The sequence below is a fragment of the Podarcis gaigeae genome (assembly GCF_964106915.1).
Source record: "Podarcis gaigeae genome assembly, chromosome: 8".
Taxonomy (NCBI): Eukaryota; Metazoa; Chordata; class Lepidosauria; order Squamata; family Lacertidae; genus Podarcis; species Podarcis gaigeae.
Genome location: NC_139684.1, coordinates 9,069,151 through 9,095,949, shown reverse-complemented (window position 1 = coordinate 9,095,949; position 26,799 = coordinate 9,069,151). Strand labels below are relative to the sequence as shown.

Sequence of the window (26,799 nt, the reverse complement as noted above, 5' to 3'; positions counted from 1 at the left end):
TACTGCAATGAGCTCTATGTGGGGCTACCTTTGAAGGTGACTCGGAAACTACAACTAATCCAGAATGCGGCAGCTAAACTGGTGACTGGGAGCCGAGATCAGATAACACCGGTCTTGAAAGACCTACACTGGCTCCCAGTACGTTTCCGAGCACAATTCAAAGTGTTGGTGCTGACCTTTAAAGCCCTAAATGGCCTCTGTCCAGTATACCTGAAGGAGCGTCTCCACCTCCATTGTTCTACCTGGACACTGAGGTCCAGCACCGAGGGCCTTCTGGCGGTTCCCTCGCTGTGAGAAGCCAAGTTACAGGGAACCAGGCAGAGGGCCTTCTCAGTAGTGGCACCCGCCCTGTGGAACGCCCTCCCACCAGATGTCAAAGATAAAAATAACTACTAAACTTTTAGAAGACATCTGAAAGCAGCCCTGTTTAGGGAAGCTTTTAATGTTTAATAGATTATTGTATTTTAGCCTTTTATTGGAAGCCGCCCAGAGTGGCTGGGGAAACCCAGCCAGATGGGTGGGGTATAAATAATAATAATAATAATAATAATAATAATAATAATAATAATAATTAATTACTGGAATTGTAGTCCCCAAACAGCTGGAGGGCCAGGTTTGGCCACCACTGCCCTAATTTAACCTGCTGCCTCGAGGGGTCAGGAGCAGAAGTTGCTACCCCATCATTGGTGATAAAGAAGCAGGATTCAACCACTGGTCTGGTTGGCTTCTGTACGTGGAATGGGGAAAGGGCACCAAAACTTAAAGCAGTGCATCATTAAACTACGGAACTCTCTCCTGCAGCAGGAAGTAATGGCCACCAACTTGGCCAGCTTTAAAAGAGAACTAGATACATCCATAAAGGGACATGGGTGGCGCTGTGGACTAAACCACAGAGCCTAGGACTTGCCAATCAGAAGGTCGGGGGTTCGAATCCCCACGACAGAGTGAGCTCCCGTTGCTCGGTCCCTGCTCCTGCCAACCTAGCAGTTCAAAAGCACATCAAAGTGCAAGTAGATAAATAGGTGGGAAGGTAAATGGCATTTCAGTGCGCTGCTCTGGTTCGCCAGAAGCGGCTTAGTCATGCTGGCCACATGACCCAGAAGCTCTACGCTGGCTCCCTCGGCCAATAAAGCGAGATGAGCGCCACAACCCCAGAGTCGGTCACGACTGGACCTAATGGTCAGGGGTCCCTTTACCTTTTTAGATACATTCATGGAGGAGGACAATGCCACAGCAGTGTAGCGTAGTGGTTAGAGTGTTGAAATGGGACCTGGGAAGGACCAGGGTTTGAATCCTGAATTCAGCAATGAAGCTCTGGGGGGCAGCCACTGCCTCTCAGCCTAACCTGCTTCACGGGGTTGTCACAGGGATTAAATAAGATGGAGGCGAAGAAGCCATGGGCTCCACCTTGAGCTCCCTGGAGAAAAAGGTGAGTTGTGAATGCAGTAAATAAGGAAATAACAACCACTCCCTCTCCTTCTTCCCCAGGGACGGCCTTTGTTCTACTTGAGCCTCTTGGATCTCTTTCTGGGCATGAGCTGGCTGTTCGGGGCTCTCCTCTACAATGAAGAGGCCGCCACGTCCGCAAGCCAGGAGGCTGCCTGCTACAACCTACAAGCAACAGCAGAGGTAAGAAGGATGCCGGCACTTTGGCCTGTTTCAGGGATGGAGAGTGGGTTTTTTTTGCCTGTGGTGCTAGCAGCAATCTGCCTAGGGAGCCAAGGTGCTGTAGTGGCTAGAGGGTTGGACTAGCACCTGGGAGAGACCACGTATAGAGACCCCTCATAGCCATGTTCCAGAGTCTACTTCATCTAGACAAAGTTCAAGATAACTTCAGTCCCATTTAAAACAAATACAGTGGTACCTCGAGTTACAGATGCTTCAGTTTACAGACACTTCAGGTTACAGACTCTGCTAACCCAGAAATAGTACCTCGGGTTAAGAACTTTGCTTCAGGATGAGAACAGAAATCGTGCTCCGGCAGCAGCAGGAGGCCCTATTAGCTAAAGTGGTACCTCAGGTTAAGAACAATTTCAGGTTAAGAACGGACCTCCAGAACGAATTAAGTACTTAACTCGAGGTACCACTGTAGATTACAGGTGGTCAAGCAGAAGGCCATTAGAGGCAGGGCCTTCTATAACGTAGCTCCATTTTCATGGAAAACACTCCGTAGAGAAGCCACTCTGGTCCCATCACTGTTAGCCTTCTGCTGTTTAGTAGGGATGTGGCTGTTGTCCCAGGAGGCTTTTGGTGTCCTAATTCTATACTAATTATGCTTGGTTACTTTTTCCTGCTTCTGATACGGTTTTATTGGGTTGTTTGATGGGGTTTTGTAACTGTGGACTTACTACTGCTCTAAGAGAACTGGTCTTCCTTCCCCTATCCCATGTTGTTAGCCCCCATCAGGTTTTCCTGTTCCCCCAAAAATGCTGTATAAAAAAAAATTGACATGATTTGAAGGCATCTGAAGGTCTGAGATGGTCTGCTGGAAATTGACCAGTGATCAAATGGTCAGTGCTCCACTGGTCCACCTTTGGAGAATCAGGACTTCCTTGGACAATCTTTACAAAAAAGAAAGACAGTCCTCCAATTCTGAGACTGCCCTCGCTTTTCTAGTGCTTTGCAAACCAGAGCATTGGGAATTTCTCCTTGCTTGCGCCAGCTGGAATGTGTGCTGAGCTGTCACAAGAGGTGTGGTTTGGTTAACATGAGGGCAGGGGTGGCTTCAAGGAGAGGGCAGGGGTGGCTTCAAGGAGCTGAGCCAGCTTCTGAGTAGGCTCTCCTAGACCAGAGCTTTCGAAACTGTGCATCGCAACACGTTGGTGTGTTGGTGTGTCGCACAAATGTTCCCCACGCTCCTCCCGGGGCTGGAAAGGCGTTAGTTTAACCTCCGGCTTGCTAGTAAAACTGAATTACTGTGTTGTGAAATGATGCATGTCTAAAAAGTTTGTCACCAACATGAAAAGTTTGGAAAGCTCTGGGTTGGAGGCAGAAGACAGTGGCCTCTTTGATTAAAACATACCTGTTTGCCCCCAGAAACTTGCCGATCAGAGCAGCGGTTGTCGTAAGGCTGTGGGGTTGGTTGGGTTTTGCCAAGTGTTTGTTGGAAGAAGCTAAACCAGGAAATTACTGTATTTTTTGCTCTATAAGACTCACTTTTTCCCTCGTAAAAGGGGGAAATGTGTGTGTGTCTTATGGAGCGAATGTAGGCTGTGCAGCTATCCCAGAAGCCAGAACAGCAAGAGGGATTGCTGCTTTCACTGTACAGCGATCCCTCTTGCTGTTCTGGCTTCTGAGATTCAGAATATATTTTTTTCTTGTTTTCCTCCTCCAAAAACTAAGTGCGTCTTGTGGTCTGGTGCGTCTTATAGAGCGAAAAATACAGTAATCTGCCGAGCCCAGAATTGTCTGCTCTGACTGGGGTCTCAGGCACCACTTGATAGGGGAATTGCAAAGGTCTCTTGTTTGCTTTGGGATAGAGCGAAACCATAACATGGGTCTGTGCCAAGAGACTTTACCTGCACACTTCCTGGAACGAACATGCAGAACACTCTCTCAAAGAAAAGCAGTAACTGGTGTTCCTGTGCTGTGCTGATGTGTTTTGTGCCTTTGATCGCGGGGTCCAAAGTGCCTGTGATCCCAGTTTGGAAGCTAGAGCTAGAGCTAAATGCTAAATACCCACCTCACAATTGTGGGTGGTGGTGGTGGTGGGGTGTATTCAGAGCTGGTCAACCCAATATTTCAGCATCTGAAATTTCTCCAGGCCTGGGGTAGTAGGTTTGGTACCCTCCAGATGTGGCTGGGCTCCAGCTCCCTACTGGCCATTGGCCCAGAAGAATGGGGGCTGGAGACCAACATCTAGAGAGCATCACATTGGCTACCCCTGCCCTAGATCCTAGGGAATCCTATTTATTAACATAAATAATAATAATTAATCTGTACAAACTATTGAGATTTCCAGCATATAATGCATTGGGGGGAGCACAATTTATTTATTTATTATCTATCACAGATAGCCATTCCCAGGGAAGAATACAGTTCAGGCCATACTGTTCATGATAGCTATACATCCTATACGTTTTTAAAATGTGGCTCTTTTGGGGAGCTGTTATTGGGTTGTTGTTCTTATTTTTATTATATAGAATGTGATTTTTATGTTGATCTTTTCTGTGAACCGCCCTGAGACCTTCGGGTATAGGGTGGTTAACAACAACAACAACAACAACAACAACAACAACAACAACAACAATATAGGCAAAGATGCTTTGATGAGTTTATCTTTAAGACCAGACTCATTTGTATACAGTGGTACCTCAGGTTACATACGCTTCAGGTTACAGACTCCGCTAACCCAGAAATATTGCTTCAGGTTAAGAACTTTGCTTCAGGAGGAGAACAGAAATTGTGCTCTGGCGGCGCAGCGGCAGTGGGAGACCCCATTAGCTAAAGTGGTGCTTCAGGTTAAGAACAGTTTCAGGTTAAGTACGGACCTCCGGAACGAATTAAGTACTTAACCTGAGGTACCACTGTATTGCCCAAAATGCCACCATCTTGCATAACATGTGCCCAGTTTTCTTATCATTTTTATCACTCCTGTTATGAGTTATTTTCTTACTGTTAGCCAGTCTCCAGATATTCTTAAACTTTAAATCCAGGTATACTCCTGCTGGCCTTCCAGGTTTCATAGAGCTGTTCCTTGTGAAGAGGGAGTGATGGTTAAAGTACTCTAGGAATAGTAGCTCTGGGAGGGGGAAAGGAATCTCTTAACATCTATCAGCACCTGTCACAAACTACATTTCCCAGGATTCTTTGGGGGAAGCTATGACTGTTTAAAGTGGTATGATAGTGTTTTCAGTGCATGGTGTGAATGTGGTCTGAATTAGGATGAACCTGGACTACTCCTTTGCAAGCCCTGCTGTAGGAGTCCCTGGTTAGAATCACTATATTCTTTCTTTTTAAATGACAGTGGCCTACTGGTTTTCCAAACCTTCAAGCTTATTGTTCTACATGTATCATCAGTCAGGCCAGGAAATCCGATCTTCCTGTTTCTGTGTTTTCATTTTTTCCATTTGCTGGCATGCAGCACATCTGGTCTTTCTGACATTTCCCCCGGTCCCTAGTTTGCTCTTGCCTTTAAGAGAGCATTTGAATTATTCTGAAGCTGTTTACACATCTGAAGGAAGTTGGAGCATCTTGCCTGTATACAAAAATTGCCCACAGGCTATATTTATGCTGAATAAATAGGCAGAGCGTTTAGCCAAACCACATTCTTGGGCTCTGCACCCAGAAGTTCGTCTTTGAGGCCCTTTGTAAACTGCCTCCCGCAATTGTTACGTGAAGGGTGCATATGTGTCTCAAATCAAGTTAAATCTGTATCTGTGTGTAATTTGTGTAGGTAATCTTGCAGAAGAATCTAGTTTGCCAAAGTGGGAAATAGGATACTGAATGCCTTTGGTCTGAGTCAGCAGGGTGCTCTCTTCTTAGGTTCAGAAAGTGGTCAAATGTAAAAAAATTGTTTGAATAAAGCAAATACGTTCAATTGAATTCAAAGTTAATGCATGTGTTGCTTTCAACTACCAAAGGGCACGTTTGTGGAGCAATCTGGCCAGCACTTGTTTGTAGCTCTTTGTTTAAATCAATTCCACCCCTAAAAGCTGAGCCATTTTGTTTGTTGTTATCTCCCAGCTTTTTGAGATATGTCTGCCATTTTCTCCCTCTCACCTCCACTCATCCTGTTAATAACTCCTGCATGAATAAAGCCTTTGAACTTCAGAAACTGTAAGCGATTATTCCCATCTAATTGACCCAAGCTGCAAGGTCTGCTAACAAATTTTGCCAGGAAATTAAAGGCAGGAGACAGCTTTCTCTCCAAGTTCCTTGCAGTACCTGCTGGACTGGCATGACTATGGCTCAAATTCTTGAAAGGACACTTCCTTCCCTACAGGCCGTCTTGGGGGTTGTGATCAGCAGAGAGGGCCCTCTTGGCAGATCCAAAAATCATGCCAAAAAACGGTGGTCATCCAATACACAGATAGTGGCATGGGGGCTGTGAGCCATTAGGCGCTGGCGCCCATGCGACCTACATAGCAACACCCCACCCCGGGTTTCATGACACCTTCATTCGCCCCTGATCCCTAGCTAGCAGGACCAGTGGTCAGGGATGATACGAATTGTAGTCTCAAAACCTCGTGAGGGCCAAGGTTGAGGAAGCCTGCTTTAAACCAGCAGTCAGAGTGGATTTGATTTAAATCAAATCAATTTAAATCATGATTTAAATCACTAGTCCATAAGACTTGATTTAAAACATTTTTTTACAGACTCATTCTTGCTGGTATAATCTTAATATTTACAATCAGATGAAGGTTTCAGTTTTTGGAATACAGTGGTGCCCCGCAAGACGAATGCCTCGCAAGACGGAGAACCCGCAAGACGAAAGGACCTCTTCTGAAGGCTGGCGGGGGGCAAAAGTCTTTGTCCCCCCTGCCTGCCTTCCCGGGGGCTTTTAAATCGCCCCGGGACAGCGGAGAAGTCCTCCGCTGTCCCGGGTCGATTTTAAAATGCTGGCGGGCGGCAGCGAAAGGTTCGCTGCCGCCCGCCAGCATTTTAAGATCGCCCCGGATAGTGGAGAAGTCCTCCGCTGTCCCGGGGTTTTTTAAAATGCTGGGGGTGGGAAGAAAAGCCCTTGTCCCCCCCCAGCCTTCAGAAGAGGTCGGGGGACAGACTGTCCCCGGACCTGGTCTGAAGGCGGTTTCCATGCATTCCTATGGGAAACCGTGCTTCGCAAGACGAAAAACTCGCAAGAAGAAAAAACTTGCGGAACGAATTAATTTCGTCTTGCGAGGCACCACTGTAACAAATTTTCAGAGTAGTTTTTACAGTTATATCAAAAACTACTGATTTGGTTATAGTGTACAATTAGAAATACATAGACAGTGAATTATGAAATTACTGTGAGGTTTCATAAGTAAACTATTTATAATTGGCCTTTATTGGAAGGAGAAAAATAATCATTTCCTTAATAACAATTTAAACAATTTATTTAACTAAAGGAGTAACATTATAGCATATATATCCATATTTGTTAACTAATGTGGTTAAACGATTAAAAAAAACACCTTAGACTGAGTTTTAGCACACGTGAAAAACTTAAATCAAATCCTTATTTCCTGATGAATAGTCTTTGGACTATAATGTAACTTAAATCTTTAGGAAGTTTTTTCCTCCAAAAGCATTTTATTTTTTAAAATCCGATTTAAAGCAAAAAAAAAAAACCTGATTGAAATAAAAAATCTGATTTAAACCAAAAAAAAAATCCAATTTAAATTTTAAAAATCCAGTTGTTGTTTTTTAAACTCATTGATTTTTATCCACCCTGCCAGCAGTCTAACCACAACATCTTTTTCTGCATGCCACTGCAATATATTTACTAAACTCTAACAGAGCCATCCATAAGCAACACTCCCGGCTTGCTGTCTCTGCTTGTTCCCATGTCCTCTCCAGTCCCCTGTCCAGAGTTGAAAAAGAACCATTTGTGTTTTTGAGGATCCTCTCATGACCCCATCAAAACGTGAATTCCATGCTCCACTGACATGCAACAAGGTCCTTGTGTGGCTGTTGTACAATTTACCTCCTTCCCCCGCCTCCCCGCCCTCAATTAAATCCAAATGGCCTAGAAAGCTTTTAATAAAATTCCACTCCATTTGGCCAGCACAATGGATGGGAGGGAAGCAAAGCAGTTATAATGACTGGCGGGAAAAGGGCAGGACAAAAATATCAGAAGAGCCCCACGGTGTCAGACAGAAACCGCATACACGCTGACCCCGTTTGGAGCACTAAAAGGAACTTTCAATCCAGAGCATCTCGTAGCCATCCGCATGCTGTTTTCAATCCAGATTGATTCTAGATAGCAGTTCCTTGGTGCACTTTGGAAAACCCTCTCCCTGATTATCTTATCCATGCCTTTCAGTTCAGTTCAATTTGTTATTTCTACCCTGCCCATCTGGCTGGGTTTCCCCAGCCACTCTGGGCGGCTCCCAACAAAAGACTAAAAAAAGATATAAAACACCAGTCATTAAAAACTTCCCTAAACAGGGCTGCCTTCAGATGTCTTCTAAAAGTCAGATAGTTGTTTATTTCCTTGACTTCTGGTGGGAGGGCATTCCACAGGGCCACCACCGAGAAGGCCCTCTGCCTGGTTCCCTGTAACCTCACTTCTTGCAGGGAGGGAACCGCCAGAAGGCTCTCGGCGCTGGACCTCAGTGTCTGGGCAGAACGATGGAGGTGGAGACATTCCTTCAGGTATACTGGGCCGGGGCTGTTTAGGGCTTTAAAGGTCAGCAACAACACTTTGACTTGTGCTCAGAAACGTACTGGGAGCCAATGTAGATCTTTCAGGACCGGTGTTATGTGCCTTTTCCTCCCCACACTTGCCCTGCTTATAGAGAAGTTCTTAAGATCTTTCTCTCCTGTTGGAGAACAATTTGAAGACACCAACAGTTTCAGGGTTGAACCTTGATGTTCCAGGGACTCATGTATTCCACCCCATTTGCAGATGGAGGAGAATGCCAGGGTGGGGCAAGGTACAACGGACTGTGGCGTAAACTTGCTTATACAGTGGTACCTCGGGTTAAGAACTTAATTTGTTCTGGAGGTCCGTTCTTAACCTGAAACTGTTCTTAACCTGAAGCACCACTTTAGCTAATGGGGCCTCCTGCTGCTGCTGCGCCATCGCTGCATGATTTCTGTTTTTATTCTGAGTTCTTAAGCCGAGATATTATTTCTGGTTACAGATAGGTAGCTGTGTTGGTCTGCCATAGTCAAAACAAAAAAATTCCTTCCAGTAGCACCTTAAAGACCAACTAAGTTAGTTCTTGGTATGAGCTTTCGTGTGCATGTACACGTGTGCATGGTATCTGAAGAAGTGTGCATGCACACGAAAGCTCATACCAAGAACTAACTTAGTTGGTCTTTAAGGTGCTACTGGAAGGAATTTTTTTGTTTTTATATTATTTCTGGGTTAGTGGAGTCTGTAACCTGAAGCGTATGTAACCCGAGGTACCACTGTACAGTGGTACCTCAGGTTACATACGCTTCAGGTTACATACGCTTCAGGTTACAGACTCTGCTAACCCATAAACCCTCAGGTTAAGAACTTTGCTTCAGGATGAGAACAGAAATCGTGCTCCGGTGGCACAGCAGCAGCAGGAGGCACCATTAGCTAAAGTGGTGTTTCAGGTTACATACCTCAGGTTACATACGCTTCAGGTTACAGACTCCGCTAACCCAGAAATAATACCTCGGGTTAAGAACTTTACCTCAGGATAAGAACAGAAATCGTGCAGCAACGGCACAGCAGCAGCAGGAGGCCCCATTAGCTAAAGTGGTTCTTCAGGTTAAGAACGGACCTCAGGAACGAATTAAGTACTTAACCCGAGGTACCACTGTAGTAGTAAAAACTGCTTTTCAGAAATGACAAGCTTTTTTTACAGGACCACCATAAATGACACAGGGTGCCTCTCCTCAAATGCTTTGTTTTGTCCTTCCAAAATCTACTGCTAATCAGCTGGTCCTCCCCGGGATTCCGGTGTTATGATAGGAGGAACTTTAACTCTTCTTCCTCATGGTATTCATAATATGATACAATTCTAAAAAGTTCGTTTGTTGTTGTTTTCTCAAAAGGATGCTGGTGGGTAGGGGATGCCAAATTATTTCTGCCCTTAGCACTTTCTGCCTTCAAACTCCATGCTGAGAAACGCCTCGGCCCAAGGCTGTTTTAACAATAATATGCAGAACTTTTCTTTCTCTGGATATGTCATTTTTCTTCTTATAAGAACAGTTATTATGGCAGGTGGGTGCTGGAAAAGCCATTTTAAAATCCAAGAATATGCCAGTCATTTTAAAATGCAAATAGCCATTTAAAACCTCATATTCTGCAATTCTGTGTCATTTGTGTACATGTGCCAAAATTTAGCATCCTGAAAATGGCACGTTTTATTATTATTTTTTAGAAGCAAGTGACTTCTAAAATGATGAAATTCATTTTGACAGCATGCAGGCAGTTCTTAGTGAAATCCCAAGGACCTGGAGGAAGTTTGGCTGAGTAGAGAATTCCATACTTGCACAGATCCCAAGTTTGTACACGGTGTGATTGCAGAATTGTGGGTCATGCATGTTGCCCAACCATGTTCCTCTTTTTTCCAGATCTTCTATGTTGCCTCCTTCTTGTATACTGTCAATTACACTTGGCACCTTTACATAGACCTGAAGATGAAATACAACCAGAATCTACAAAACCGGCCACCCCAGGTAAATTTTGTTATGGTAACAGCTTGTATATTTTTAAGAATAACTTCATGCGGCAAAAGCAATGCGATTCACACAGATTTTGACAAAGAAATCGCAAGCAGAGAGCCAGGGCGCAATAGCAAAATGCAAAACATTAAAACAGATACTGACATGATACCTGTGGGCTGTTATGATGCTTTGAAGAAAAGGCAGAGCCGTCCACGATGACCCTAAAGACTCACTGGCAGGGAAGCCCATACAGTGGTATCTTGGTTTACAAACTTAATCCATTCCAGAAGTCTGTTCTTAAACCAAAGCGTTCTTAAACCAAAGCGTTCTTAAACCAAGGCGTGTTTTCCCATAGCACCGGGGGACTCAATTTACAAATGGAACATGCTCAACAGGAAGCGAAACATGTTCTTATTCCAAGGCAAAGTTCACAAACCAAAAAACCTACTTCTGGGTTTGCAGCGTTCTTAATCCAGGTTGTTCATAAACTACCGTATTTTTTGCCCTATAAGACTCACCTTTTCCCTCCTAAAAAGTAAGGGGAAATGTGTGTGCGTCTTATGGAGCGAATGCAGGCTGCACAGCTATCCCAGAAGCCAGAACAGCAAGAGGGATTGCTGCTTTCACTGCGCAGCGATCCCTCTTGCTGTTCTGGCTTCTGAGATTCAGAATATTTTTTTTCTTGTTTTCCTCCTCCAAAAACTAGGTGCGTCTTGTGGTCTGGTGTGTCTTATAGAGCGAAAAATATGGTAAATTGTTCTTAAACCATGGTATCACTGTATTGGGAAAGATGGGCAGCTTCAAATAAGATAAATGTATATGGGTGTAGGTTTGTATTGGAGTGTGGCGCATAATGGTTAGAGTTTTGGACTAGAACTTGGGAGACAAGGGTTTGAATCCCCACTCAGCCATTAAGTTCACTGGGTGACGTTGGGCTAGTCACTGCTTCTTAGCATAATCTACCTGGTGGGGATTAAATGACAAGAGGAACCATGTACGTCATCTTGAGCTCCTTGGAGGAAAAGGTGGGACCTAAATGCAATGCATAAACACACACACTTAAAATTAATAATTAACAAAATTCATGTAGTCCTATGGAACTCCTTCCCACTGGAGGCAGTGATGACCACCAGCTTAAAAGGTAAAGGTACCCCTGCCCGTACGGGCCAGTCGTGTCCGACTCTAGGGTTGTGCGCTCATCTCACTTAAGAGGCCGGGAGCCAGCGCTGTCTGCAGACACTTCCGGGTCACGTGGCCAGCGTGACGAAGCTGCTCTGGCGAGCCAGCACCAGCGCCGCACACGGAAACGCCGTTTACCTTCCCGCTATAAAGCGGTACCTATTTATCTACTTGCACTTAGGGGTGCTTTCGAAGTGCTAGGTGGGCAGGAGCTGGGACCGAAAGACAGGCGCTCACCCCGCCGCGGGGATTCGAACCACCGACCATACGATCGGCAAGCCCTAGGCACTGAGGTTTTACCCACAGCGCCACCCGCGTTGGATGGGTTTAAAAGAGGATTAGACAAATTCACATAGGAAAAGGCTATCAATGGCTACTAGCCACGATGGCTATGCTCCACAGTCAGAAGCAGACATGCTCCTGTAAATGAGTCGCTGGAGCACACAGGCAGAGAAAGCACTCTTGTGTTTGGGTCCTGTTTCCTACAGGCACCTGGGTGGCTGCTGTGAGAACAGGATGCCAACCGAGATACAATACGATAATCTTTATTGTCATTGTCCCATACAGAACAACGAAATTGAAAAAAATCTACATAAGACATTCAAAAACCATCCCAGCTATTCTAACCTGGTTAGCCCCCTAAAAACTCTGATACCCCATTTTAAAATACAATATACTCCCATAGAGACTCCTTATACTGCATTCAAAACCAAAATCGCATTTGGATAGAAACTGTTTCTCAGGCAGCCAGTCCAAGTCTTTATAACCCTGTACCTTCTTCCAGAAGGCAGAAGCTGAAAGAGATCATTTCCGGGGTGCGCACTATCCTGCGCTATCTCTGCAGCTTTCTTATGGCACCTGGAAGCATAGATTTGATCCAAGGTGGGAAGAATGCACCCAATTAGTCTCTCTGCAGTCTTTACAACCTTGGACAGCATTGTTTTTTCCTGATCCAAAAGGCTCTTCAAACATTCTTAGAGAACATGAATTTGATGCCTGCAAATTCTGGGCGTGATTCCCCTCTATTTTCTTTTCATACAGGGCTGGTTACATTTTTTGTGAGGTTGTGGTGTGTATAGGTGTATAACCCTGATAACATGGTGCGTGCCCATGGAGGCTATCCAAAATTTCATGGACACCTCGCCTGCTTGTAGTTTCTCTACCTTCCACCACGGCTTCTTCATATTGTATATGTTATATAACATATTATATAACATATTATATATGTTATATTGCTGGCTGTTTTGGCACCTTCCTTGCTATCCTGAACACAGAGTTGCAGGGAGCATTATTAAAAAAGCAAGTAAGATGTTTGCTCTTTTGGTTAATGATCTACTAGAGGGGAAAAACCATAACTGGCCCGAGACATACAATCATATGACCTGCGTCATGTGATACAGCCTCCTACAGCTGGCCACTACAAATACTTTGGATCTCAAGCATTGATCCTTGATGTGCGATTCACACTGTTACAAGCAGAAAATTCTGAGTGTCTGTTGGGGAAAAGCCATGGAGTCTGGGCTTGTCTTGCACCTGCTAATCCGCTCCCAGACGGGAAAGTGACGCATAGACTTGCATCCATGCATAGCCATGTAATGTTTGGTGGGCGTTGTCTAGGGTGGTCCACAAAGGAATGGTTGCTGTTTGCGGTGTCAGTAACCTGAGCAGAGCAGGTTGTCCTGAGCAGAGGTGGACGCAAAACCGCTCCCTTGCCGTAATCTGCCCTCGAACAACACTCTTGAGGAGCGAGCGTCACTGTTTGGGAACAGAGGGACACAGTTCTGAGAAAAAGACAAACCTAAGTAAATACTTCACCTGCTCTGTGATCAGCAGTCCCTCCACAACGGGCTGAACTCAGAACGGACACCGCTGTCTCAAGGAACACAAGGAGCCCTCTGTGTACTTTCTGCAGGTGAAGGCGGCTGCACGATTTGTGAGCTGGATTGCTAGGTTGGTAAAGCAAGGGACAAGGGTGGCGCTGTGGGTTAAACCACAGAGCCTAGGACTTGACGATCAGAAGGTCGGCGGTTCGAATCCCCGCAACGGGGGGAGCTCCCGTTGCTCGGTCCCTGCTCCTGCCAACCTAGCAGTTCGAAAGCACGTCCAAGTGCAAGTAGATAAATAGGTACCACTCTGGCAGGAAGGTAAATGGTGTTTCCGTGCGCTGCTCTGGTTCGGCTTAGTCATGCTGGCCACATGACCCGGAAGCTGTACGCCGGCTCCCTCGGCCAATAAAGCGAGATGAGCACCGCAACCCCAGAGTCGGCCACGACTGGACCTAATGGTCAGGGGTCCCTTTACCTTTACCTAAAGCATTTCCAGTTACCTACCAATGGCAACAACCAAAGAGTTGGTGAAGAAACATTTCTCTCCCTCTCTCCTAACACAAGAACTCATGGACTTCCAATGAAGCTGAATGTTGTAAGATTCAGAACAGATTCAATAAGTTCCTTCTTTGCGCAACACATGGTTAAAGAATGGAGCTCACTTCCAGGCAAGGCAGGGATGCCTGCCAACTTGGATGGCTTTAAAGACAAATTGGACAAATTGGGGAAGAGGAGGCCTGATGGGGCTGGAGTTTGTGAATTGTGCATTGGGAAGAGTTTGCATTAAAATGCAAGGAGTAGCAAATTTCTCCCCCTTTGTTGCAAACTACAACTCCCAACATTGGCCAGACTGATTGAGGCAGATCTCTCTCTTTCTCTCTCTCTCTCTCTCTCTCTCTCTCTCTCTCTCTCTCTCTCTCTTTCTCTTTCTCTCTTTTCAGCTTCACTTACCTTCTCTTTCTCTTCTGTCAACTTTTGCCTCCTCACTCTTATGAGTGCTGCCATAAATCCAGGTCTGAAAGAGAAAGAAGGGGGGCGGGGCGGGAGGAAAACACTCCCATTGCATAACAAGTTATTTGTCTCCTTGGTGTGGGATATTCCCTTGTCAGCCTCTTCCTCCTGGTTCTCAAGCATCTACAGTGGTACCTCGGGTTACATATGCTTCAGGTTACATACGCTTCAGGTTACAGATTCCGCTAACGCAGAAATATTACCTCGGGTTAAGAACTTTGCTTCAGGATGAGAACAGAAATCATGCTCTGGTGGCACAGCGGCAGCAGGAGGCCCCATTAGCCAAAGTGGTGCTTCAGATTAAGAACAGTTTCAGGTTAAGAACAGACCTCCAGAACAAATTAAGTTCTTAACCCGAGGTACCACTGTACTACCCACCCACACCCCTCCCCCCCAATAGCTGGAGATGCTGGGGTCAAGCTGCCCCCAGGCACCTAAAGATTCAGGCCTGGACCACAAACCCACAATGTAGTGTGTGCCTGGGCACCCAAAGCAGCCACAAGACTCAGGAGGAAAGGGTCTGTAAACCATATGAGGAATGGTTGAAGGAGTTGGGATGTTTAGCCTGGAGAAGATGAGTCTTGAGGAGATATGAGAGCCATCTTCAAACATCTGGAGGGCTGCCACATGGAAGATGGAGTGATCTTGTTTTCTGCTGCTCCAGAAGAGAGGATCAAATCAATGGGTTCAAATGGCAAGGAAGGAGTTTCCTGCTAAACTTTAAGAAGCACTTTCTGAAGGCAAGAATTAGCTTAGAAGGTAGGAGACTCTCCATCACTGGAGGTTTTTAGGCAGAGGTTGGATGGCCACCTGCCAAGGATTCTTGAGCTGTGATTCCAGAATTGCAGAATGTGGACAACGGTACAATTCTCTGATTCCACATCTTCCTGTGAGGAAGATCTTTTAGGACACAAACACTTTGGCATGGCCTGGAAACCCAACACTGTCAGCCCTTATTTTGACCTTCCCAGTGGCTGGAATAACACCTATCTTGACCTCTATGTAATCCCGCTGCAGGTTCCTGCAGCCTGCTTCCTTGCTTAGGCTCATGACCCTTCCGTGGGATGAGTGATGGAGGAATCTGTCAAATCAGTGTCTCTTTTTCCAGTACACTTGTACCTTGGTTAATGAATGACTTGCGAGTTGAACGTTTTGGCTCCTGAACGCTACAAACTCGGAAGTGAGTGTTCCGGTTTGCCAATGTTCTTTTGGAACCCGAACGTCCAATGTGGCTTCCTTGATTTCTGATTGGCTGCTGGAGCTTCCTTGGTTCCCGAATGTTTTGGAAGTCAAACGGACTTCCGGAATGGATTCCATTCGGCTTCCAAGGTACCACTGTTCAGTCTTAAGTTCAGTTCCCTACAATTCTGCATGTTTGCTTCCCCCACCCTCTTTAAAATGTCATCCTGAAAATTCATCAGCATTTGAATAGCTAGGAATTCTCATGAGAAATCTCATCTGCCCAACTGCAACAAAACATGTCTTTCCCACCTTGGTCTCTACAGCCGCCACAGCAAGCGCTGCAACTTTCCAACAGCTTGACTCCATCCCCAAAGCTTCACTCCTCCATTGTCTCCCAAGGTAGATGGAAGCCAACAACTAACCTGGTAGGCCCAAGCAGACTCGGCGTGGAAAGAGCTGCTAAGCTCTCCAACTTCCTTGAGAATTGACTCATGCAATTTGAGCCAGCCCACCTCCATCTGTGTGTGGTTGAAATTGTGCAAGTCAAATGAGCGTGAGATGATGGATTACTGTCACACGCAATTGTTTTATGCATTATCAAAACAGTGACTCCCCGTCTTGTGTCAAAACTATACAAAGCAGTTGAATCCCTTGTGTGTGGTTTTTTCTTTCTTTTGTAGATTCTGAGCTACGTAAATCACATTGGCCGAACAGCTATCTTTTTGTCTGGGTAAGTTTTAATGGTTTGGAATAGGGCTTCCTCCATTCAGAAAGGAAGGTTTTGTTTTGTTTTTAAAAAAGCAAAAGTAGTATATATTTAAGCAAACAACAATGTGGTTAGTGGAGAAGGTTGGTAAAGAAAGATTTTTCTTTCTCTCTTATTACACTATAATTCCCAGAGTGGTTTAACAGTTAAGTCTCCATGCCCAAGGAACTCTGGGAATGGCAGCTCTGGGAGGAGAATGGGGGTCTCCTAACAACTAACTACCAGCACTCTTAAGAAACTACAGCTCCCATAATTCTTTGGGGGAAACAAAGATTGTTTAAAGTGGTAGTGCTTTAAATGTGGTGCTTTAAATGTATGGTGTAGCCAAAGGTGGCCCAAATATCTAATTCCATATGAAGCAGATTCGGATATCCACTCACTCTGGACTGTGAGCAATCCTGTTTCTTTGTTCTCCCTGGAAAGAAGATTTACGGGAGGCCTGTCTTAACTGGGACGCTGTCCATTTCTTCTTCCAGCTCTGTCCCTCTCTTACTGATGGTTCCTGTGTTTGGGCTGGGCAACTATTACGAATGTTATCAGAACTTCACTGCGGAACATGGGTGAGTCAACCTGACCGCACTTCAGTTGTTGCTGAATGAATCCAATACTCCGGTGGTTCTATAGTTATCATTCTGTTGTGGCCATTGTGTCTATTGTCAGTCTCTACCTCCGATTCCTCTACCTCTCTTTCAATGTCTGGCTCATAAGATCAAGCCTCTTGATAACTGTTTGTTGCTCTTCCTGAGGGAGATTCCTAAAGGAGCTGAGAAAATCCTCTTCCAAATATGATTGTCTAGAGGAATCGGCTGTTCCTTTTAGCTCACCTGGTTATTTTGATGTTGGGCATGATCCTGCAAATTCAACTCAGGCATGTCTGTTTCTTCCCCACCTGTCAAGTTTTTTTGTGATGTCATTACTTCCATTGGGGATCCAGGCTTTGGTTTTGGGGACCCCTCTGAAGCACCAGTCCTCATCTTACATAAGGGTGCAACAACAGAATTACGAAATACCTGCTGAATGAATCAAGACTGCACCTTCCACAGCATTGAATGGAGCCCTCTAACAATTAGACATTTATTTAGCCATTGCAAAATTATCTGCATACCGCAATTTCATTTTTTTAAAAAAATCAAAGCGGTTTGCAACAATGATAGCATATTAAAGGCCAAACAACAATTTAAACACTTTGTCAGTCGACTATTACGAAAAATGCTTTTAAATTTTCTTCATAAACAGAATACCATTTCCTTCCTTAGCATTACTGGGGATATAAGGTAAAGGTAAAGGGACCCCTGACCATTAGGTCCAGTCGTGACCGACTCTGGGGTTGCAGCACTCATCTCACTTTACTGGCCAAGGGAGCCAGCGTACAGCTTCCTGTGGTCATGTGGCCAGCATGACTAAGCCACTTCTGGAGAACCAGAGCAGCGCACGGAAACACTGTTTACCTTCCTGCCAGAGTGGTACCTATTTATCTACTTGCACTTTGATGTGCTTTCGAACTGCTAGGCTGGCTGGAGCAGGGACTGAGCAATGGGAACTCACCCCGTGGCGGGGATTCGAACCGCCGACCTTCTGATCGGCAAGTCCTAGGCTCTGTGGCTTAACCCACAGCGCCACCCGCGTCCCTATGGAATCGAATATGTATTAATTGTTAGAGGCCAGGAGGGTTATCACAAGAAAATGGAAATAGTTAGAGGGATTAACTAAGGATTTATGGTATAGCTAAATCTGGTCTGCAGTTACTGCTGAAAAAATAACTAAAAAATCAAGGTACAGTAGAGAGCAAACAAAAAAAAGCTTCATTTTCAAATACACTGCAAAATTTAATTTTGTATATTAATGATTGCAAGGTCCAAATGACTCTTAGGAATCATAGAATCATAGAATGGGATTCTGAGGGTCATTTAGTCCAACCCTCTACAATGCAGGAATCTCGGCTAAAGCATCCATGACAGATGGCCATCCAACCTCTGTTTAAAAACCTCCAAGGAAGGAGAGTCCACAACCTCTCGAGGAAGACCATTCCACCAGCTCTTACAGCTTTAAGTGAAAATTTCACTTATATTTATAAACAAAACATCTCTGTTTACGTATCTTATTACCACCCCCACAACACCAATAATATATTTTCCCCATGGAATGTCAATGAAACAACCAAATTTGAATTTTGTGTGCATGTTTAATTTTAGTTTTCATTCAGTTCTGTTGTTCTTCTGTTCTTGTGTGTCGTTGCAGTGTATGTCCTTGTTTAAATAAATAAAAAGAAAAATACATTTTTTAACAAAAGGGGGGAAAAGAAAACCTGGCTGCAAAGAAAAGTTTCCAGTAAACATTTGAGAATTAGTATAAAAGGTGAACGTTGAATCTCTCTTGACAGAGTCTTATGCAGGAGCTGGCTAATGACACTAAAGGCTCGCTTCTGTGTCGATCTCAGATGAGCCTCACCAACTACGACGCTCCTGCAGGTGATCTCAGTGATCAAGCTGGGATATAAGTGTTCAGTTGGCCCCTGAGATACCCTGGACCTGTGTCATTCAGGGCTTTGTAAAATAATACAAGGAGCTGGAACCTGCCCAGTTTGAGATGTCAGCCAGGGGCCCCATCAGCACTCTGGCCACCAGCAGAAGCTTCCAAGGGCAGCCCCACCTTGAGCGTGTTGCAGTAATCCAGCTTCGAAGTTATCCACTCATGGGCTACAGCGATCAGGCTACTTGGGGTGCTTCTAATGGGGTACCTCCTTTTGACAATGACTGGTCCTGCCTGTGTGAGCCTCTACAGCCTGTCCCACTGGACTGTGAGTCCATATTGTGCTTTATCAGGGACTAGGGTCCCCTTCTAATAAATAATAATAATAATAATAATAATAATAATAATAATAATAATAAAATTTTATTTATACCCCGCCCTCCCCAGCCAATACCGGACTCAGGGCGGCTAACACCAGGTATAAAAACAATTAATTAAAATACAACTTAAAAACAAGATTAAAATACAACATTAAAATGCAGCCTCATTTCAGTAGAAACTCAAATCAGAAACATTTTGGGGATGAAAACGTCAAATCTTCACCAAGGCCAACTATCCAGAATGGTCCTACATGGGCCAGAAAAAAGCCAGGGAAGTCCCCAAATAGGAGTTCCATCACAGGAGAAAGGAAAAAGGATAGAGGGGGAGGGGATCAAGTTGATTCCAAGCCAAAGGCCAGGCGGAACAACTCTGTCTTACAGGCCCAGCAGAAAGAAATCAGATCCTGCAGGGCCCTGGTCTCATGAGACAGAGTGTTCCACCAGGCCGGAGCCAGTGTTGAAAAGGCCCTGGCTCTGGTTGAGGCTAATCTGACTTCCTTAGGGCCCGGGACCACTAGGGTGTTGCTATTTATGGACCTTCTATCTCCTTTCTGTCCGGCAGATGCCTCTTGATGCACACAGAAGTCAAGTTCATCACGGGTCCCCATCAACATCCTTGCGGTGTGATGTTCTCTTACGGCATCGGAGTATTTTTCATCTCATTCCTGGCCAGCTTCATTGCTATCCTGGTAAGAGACACAGGCGCTCATTACAAAAAAGTTGGCCTCAGGAAAAGCAGAGCTGGGCTCCAGGTGATCTGGAATTTCAGGTGTGGGCAGGGAGGTATTTGAGAAGCCAGGGTGGAGTCTAAAATAGGAGGGATTCAGTTACGGGTAGGTAGCCGTGTTGGTCTGCCATGGTCGAAACAAAATAAAAAAAATTATTCCAGTAACACCTTAGGACAGTTGGTTTGTTATTGGTATGGGCTTTCATGTGCATGCACACTTCTTTAGATAAAGTATCTGAAGAAGTGTGCATGCACACGAAAGCTCATACCTTATGATGCTGGAGGAGACTCTTGAGAGTCCCATGGACTGCAAGAAGATCACACCTCTCCATTCTGAAGGAAATCAGCCCTGAGTGCTCACTGGAAGGACAGATCGTGAAGCTGAGGCTCCAATACTTTGGCCACCTCATGAGAAGAGAAGACTCCCTGGAAAAGACCCTGATGTTGGGAAAGATGGAGGGCACAAGGAGAAGGGGACGACAGAGGACAAGATGGTTGGACAGTGTTCTCGAAGCTACCAGCATAAGTTTGACCAAACTGCGGGAGGCAGTGGAAGACAGAAGTGCCTGGCATGCTCTGGTCCATGGGGTCACGAAGAGTCGGACACGACTAAACGACTAAACAACAACAACGTGCTACTGGAAGGATTTATTTTATTTTATTTCGAGGAGGGATTCAGGTTCTGGAACAGCGAGAAGGGCCAGAGATAGGGGCATAGAATCAAAACTAGGCAGAGATCAAGACCCAAAGCAGTACCCACGGGAAAGACTCAGGCACGAGACAAGTTGGCTGGACTGGAGAGTCAAGCCTTGAGGCCCTTAGGATCAGCTGGCAGAACATGGGAAGCTGCCTTGTACAGATCATTGGCCCATCTGGATCAATATTTCCTACACTGACTGGCAGCAGCTCTCTGGGGTTTTGGACCGGGTTCTCGCCGAAGCCCTACCTGGAGATGCTGTCGGGGACTGAACCTGGGACCTTTTGCATGCAAAGCAGATGTATCTGTTATGTGCTGAAGTTCTCACCCTAAGCCAGCACGGGGATACTGTAGATAGTTATGCAAATAAGGGATCGAAAGTGACGTTCAGTGATTCAGCTCAGTGATTCAGCTTAGAGAGTGCTCTGATGTCCACCTTCGTCGCCAGTGTTAAGTTGTGGGTGAACATATCAGACGACACAGCGATTCTTCAAACAGCTCTTGTTTATTCACAGGCCAGAACAGAACTGAACTGAAGGGTTCAGTCAGCCTGCTTATATAGAGCTCCAGTACAACGTAACTGTAAATTTCCTAAAATTATCCAGTATCACTGAGCTACAGACTGGTGTTGCAACCCAGAGGGACCGTAGGGTCTAGTCGACCAGGTTTAAAATGGAAAGGGGGAGCAGGCAGTGAGGCTTCGGGAAACCCTAGTTTGGGACAACACTCCCAACAAGCTCCCCACAGTAGAATCATGGAATCATAGGTATTTTTTCCCTGGGGTGACATCACTCTCTGTAATCCTGGTAGCCTCCCTCTCCCAGCTCTGCTATTGCCTTTTGCGAACTAACTCACAGCTGGTGTCTATCCCCTTTCTTGCCTGAAACTGAATGTCACGCCTTTTCTGCCATCGCCTGTTTTTGTTCTTCAATGGCACCTCTCTCCGCCAATCTCCTGAGGAAGCTGGCTTGACTTATTTTTTAGGCCTTGCCAAATAATTTGACCGAACCCCTCATTTACTAATTTCAGAAATTGTGGGGAGAACTGGGCACCCAGGAATTTTAGGAGAACCTTGCTCCCTGCAAACCCATAACTATACACTTTATGCTTACCCAACAGTTTCAGTCCTCTGTTTTCATTTTTAGCTGTGTACATAATAAAGCTGTCCCTGTCTATTGCAAAAGAGTCTTTGTGCTTTAAACCATATGTGAATTTTATTCTGTTAGTCAATTTTTCCACAAGTGCTGCTTAACATACTGCATTGTACCAATTTGTCAAAGAAGCGCACTCCCCTCCTCCCCGATTCTTCCAGCATCTCATTATTACGAGCCTGGCCACCAGGGGTTTGACCTGTAACTTAGTGCTACCTCGTGCAGAAAGGCTGAGCAGAACCAGCTCTGGACATTTAGACGTGTTTGGTTCAGTATTTGCTTTTATTTCAACAAATTCTTCCTGGAACTGAGCCACTTTCCCACATGCCCACCACATGCTGATGAGACCTCAACGTTCTCTAGCGTTTTGATGACTAGGAAGAGCCAATGTCGGATGGGCGTATCGGTGTGAGATACCATATTTGCAATACAGTGCAATTGCATCTTATGGGCAACTGACTTGCACAATTTCAACCCTGCAAATTGAAACCTTGCAAATTAATTGCATGCAAGGTGGAGAGTGTAAAAGCTCACTTTGTGCTGTGTTTTCCTGATGTGGAAAGAGCTTTTAAGCACCCCACGTTGCCTACTGGGCTCTGGGATGCTCTCACAATATTTCATGGGAACTTAGATGGCCCTACGAGATCTCGTGAGAGCATCCCAGAGCTTGTGTGCTAAATGAGACTTGCACAGTAAGGAAAACAGAGTGCTTAAAAATTCTCTGCCTTGCTTGGGGAGTAAGGTCTGCTCTCTTGCTGGCTCAGGAAGGTAAGGAGGGTCACGGGAGGGCAGTTCAAGTATATGTGGTTTTGCATATATGGGGCTGTGCAATATCTGGTTTTCAACATCGCAATATATCACCAGCTAAACATAGCAATATACCAATATATCACATCTGAAATAAGGCTGGAGCTATGTAGAGGCATTAGCTGGCTTCACGGTTTTCCCCGCATTGTGATTTTTGCATAGCACACACACACACACATCATGTTTTGCGATATAGTGCCAGGTCAAAAACTATGACGCCGATATCACAGTATAGACTTCAAGCCAGTTTTGGGCGCTGTATTAATATATCGCCCAGCCCTAAATGTAACTCACATGCCACATGCGATTTTGCTGTATTTTTGGTGCTACCTGTTTCATCTACTTCATTGTTATTATAAGCAGAAGGTTGTGCTGAATTTTATTTTATTTGCACATTGCGTGTATTGCTCATGTTAGTGAGATTTATAGCAACACCTTCCTCTGCGGAAGTCAGGGTGTATTTAATCCTGGGCTTCATTGCTGCCTGGGGGTTAGAGCCCAGACCTCCTCATTAAACGTGATCAGAAGGAACTACGGTAGAACCTCGGGTTGCGGACGTAATCCGTGATGGAGGCATGTCCGCAACCCGCAGCGTTTGCATCCTGAAGTGCCGCATTTCTGTAGGCACGATTTGATGCTTCTGCGCATGCGCAGTGCACGATTTAGCGCTTCTGCACATGCGGCGAAACCCAGAAGTAACCTGTTCCGGTACTTCCGGGTTTCCCGCAGTCCATAACTCGAAAACACGTAACCTGAAGCGTCCGTAACATGAGGTATGACTGTAGTAGATTCTGATAACTGGTTTTGGTTTTTCTGCAGGTTTTGCTTCTCCAAGCCAGAGGAGTGTACAAGAAGTTTCTGAATTCAACCGGCTACGTGGGCGATCAGGAGTGGGCGATGATTAAGATGGTAGAGCAAAGAGTGTTTTTGTACCCCATGATATTTTTTTGCTGCTGGGGTCCAGGTAAGGAAAGCTGGGGAATGCCCTGCCTTTGACAGTCTGCCTTGTTACGTGTCTGGAAAGTCCATGAGAGTTACCCCCGGATAAGTAGATATAGATATATCTGTGGCTTGCACTCTCAGATAAGTTAATTTAAAGGAAATAAATAAAACAATGTTCCTTCTTACCTTTTCTCCCGATAACCCACAAAAAAAGCATTCTGGAAAATTAGGGGCAGGTGATGATGGGAATTGTAGTCTGAAAACATCTGGAGGGCTGAGGTTGAGGAAGCCTGCTTTAAAGTTTTGAAGTTTGCCACCCTGGGACTTCTTTGAGAGGATACAGGTTTAATAAGTAAAACAAATAATTGGCTGGGGAAATAAAAACACCTAGCTGTGCCTTACTGAAGTCACTTTGGGGCTACAGCGATGTGATTTTATTGGTGACTGAGTCCTCCCCTTTTGATTTTTCCAGCCTTTATCCTTGGAATCTTCAGACTGACATCTTTGGAGCACACCAGGCCGTACATGGGATTTTGTGTTTTAGAGGTAAGCATTGTGTTAATCTTTGAAGCCCTGAACAACTTAGGTCCCGGGTAACTCAGAGATCGCCTGAACTCTCGATCACCTGCAGGAGAGTCTTTGCTTGTGCCCCGAGTTTATGAGGCAAATTTGACAACAAGAAGAAGCAGAGACTTTAGTGTTGTTGGCCCAGTCCTGTGGAACTCTGCGCCACTAGAGATTTAACAGGCACCTTTTTGTGCCAGGTTTTCAATGCCCACTGAATTTTTTTTCTTTTCCATCAGGCTTATGCAGGCAATTAAGAATGCATTCCCCGCCTCCACAACAGTTATCCGATTTCTGATTTTAACATTTTTATATGGTTTTCATTGCATGGTTTTATGTACAGTTGTTGTTTATTTTTAAATTGAATACGGTTCTGAGAAATACAAATTCAAATGCGAGCAGCCCTGTTACCTTGCTGAAAACAAGCAAGTCTGGGCCTTGTCAATGCCTGAGCAAGTGATTGTGGAAATGTTCAGGGTGGCAGGAGAGGATATATTGTTTATTAATATCCTTCCTAACTTGCGCTAGCAATTTCCTTTCCTTAGCAGAGTTTACATTCCTCTTCTCATGCACAGCAAATAACTGGTTGCAGGCTCGTGTGAGCCTCTCACTATTATACAATTCAACCTGTCTCAGATTGAATTGTACGTTCCTGGTAAATTCCCTTGAATCCTTCTTAAAAAGAATAAAGATGCCACAATCTTATTCAAAGATGATAAAAATAAGTTTACTCACATCAGTTCACAGTTGGATCCCTGAAGGCAAACTTAGTTACCAATATGTACGTGTGGATCTACCCCATATGGGGGAATAATCCCAGTGCTGCTGCTAGCTGAGAGCTAGCAGAGCAGTCCTAGCTAGAAGCTGGTCAAACGATGAAGGAAGTCAAAGAGAAAGAGGGGAGCTGTGTGACTTGTCCTTTTGTTACCTGGACAGGTTAGGTCACGCCCACCTTCTATCACATGCAAAAGGAAGGATGCTCCAGCCAGGAGGAACAGGAAGTTTTGACTGGCTGGACCAAACATTCCCTCGCATGTCTTCTCTAGCAATCCAAGGACTTGACTGCCTCTCATGGATTACATCCTACAGTGATTACGTGGGAGCTACATTTGGATCCCTCTGGGCTCCGTGACGGAAGCTGTCAATGCAAGGAAAATAAATAAAAATAAAACAAACAATGTGAGCCTCAGGTCAACCCCTGACGGCACCACTGATATGACCAGCGCTGCGGACAATGGGACCTATGGGCTAGCCCTGCACGGTGGGCCCCTTGCCCCGAATGCAGCTGGGGTAATAAAGCCACATTAAAATGAATCCTAAAAACTAATAGCAAACTCATTCTCCACCTGCCAATTGCACCGTCCACCTTCTGAGAGGGAGGAAAGCATCACCCAAGGTTTGCAGAAGTTCAGAAAATATGTTGGGGTAAAGGTAAAGGGACCCCTGACCATTAGGTCCAGCCATGACCGACTCTGGGTTGCAGCACTCATCTCGCTTTATTGGCCAAAGGAGCCGGGGTACAGCTTCCGGGTCATGTGGCCAGCATGACTAAGCCGCTTCTGGCGAACCAGAGCAGTGTACGGAAATGCCATTTACCTCTCCGCGGAGCGATACCTATTTATCTGCTTACACTTTGAAGTGCTTTCGAACTGCTAGGTTGGCAGGAGCAGGGACCGAGCAACGGGAGCTCACCCCGTTGCGGGGATTCGAACCACCGACCTTCTGATCGGCAAGTCCCAGGCTCTGTGGTTTAACCCACAGCGCCACCTGTCTCCCGTTATGTTGGGGTAGGGGAATGCTAAAACAGCCCAGGGAAGAAAGGAACAGGTTTTCCTGTCATCTCCAGCTGGGTGAGAGTGCCTTTTTCAAAAATGATTTTTTATGAAGAAAACTCTGCATACAGCTTGTTCGCTTCAGCCCTGTGTGAGCTGGCTACAACCTATTGCCTAGGCTTGTAGGGTCCTGCCCGCCTCTGCTCCCCCCTCTTTTCATCTTCAGGGCTCAGTGGTGGGAGGGAGGGCAGAGATAATCACCAGACCCCCTCCGCCCCCCAGGTCTCAAGTTTGGGCCCTGAAATCTATGGGGACGGGGGTGCTCCTAACCTGGCAAGTCTACTGAGCATGTTCAGGAGCTACACAATGCTGATCAACTTTTGCTTTTGGGCAGGTGGGTTTTTTTTTTTAATAGAAAAAACAGGATGGAGAAGGAAATGGAACTGTCATGCTTAACTAGGCCTTTTCCAGGAGGCGAGCAAAAGGGGCTTCAGTGTGTTGAACCCCGCTGCAACATTTTGTTGCAGGTTCTACTCGTCTTTCAAAATGGCACTGGATGCTCCTTCTGAAAAGCAAATGGGGATTTTTTTGGGGGGGTGGAGGTGGCTGCTCTTTGGGGCCACTACTTATGGGATTTCTACCCCAGTATCTTCTCAGATGACAATCTACACTGTACCCCCCTCCCTGTGTTGCCATTTTATTCTAACACCAACCCTGTGAGGTATGTCAGGCTGAGAGGATGAGCAACAGGTCCATGTCAACCCAAGGAGAGTCGTGGGCACTATTCATGTTATTTCATGTCAAAGATATATATTGGGGAGGGGCAGCGGTAGAGCACCTTGTTTCGAATGCGGAAGCTATGAAAAGGGGGGGAAAGCTGAGGCAAACAATTTCAGAGGAGGCCTTTTTGTCTGTTTAAAGGAGACGGAATACATTTAAGGGAGGAAAACAGGGTGATAGCCGAAGAAAAGCACAGTAAACAGCAGCAACAGTGAGGATAGGAGACTCCAGAGAGGCTGGAAACGGACTAGGC

At 45.4% G+C, this 26,799-nt stretch overlaps 1 protein-coding gene across 1 annotated transcript in view; it reads left to right on the top strand.

The window, feature by feature from the left end:
- The window catches only part of TMEM116 (transmembrane protein 116), a 36,599-nt gene that overhangs the window by 8,142 nt on the left and 1,658 nt on the right, over positions 1–26,799 (top strand). Inside the window, exons 4-10 of the mRNA XM_083750284.1 lie at positions 1,489–1,629; positions 10,201–10,305; positions 16,172–16,221; positions 16,734–16,817; positions 19,669–19,795; positions 23,308–23,452; positions 23,903–23,976. Coding sequence (XP_083606410.1) covers positions 1,489–1,629; positions 10,201–10,305; positions 16,172–16,221; positions 16,734–16,817; positions 19,669–19,795; positions 23,308–23,452; positions 23,903–23,976 — 726 coding nt within the window. The remainder of the gene's footprint in view (positions 1–1,488; positions 1,630–10,200; positions 10,306–16,171; positions 16,222–16,733; positions 16,818–19,668; positions 19,796–23,307; positions 23,453–23,902; positions 23,977–26,799) is intronic.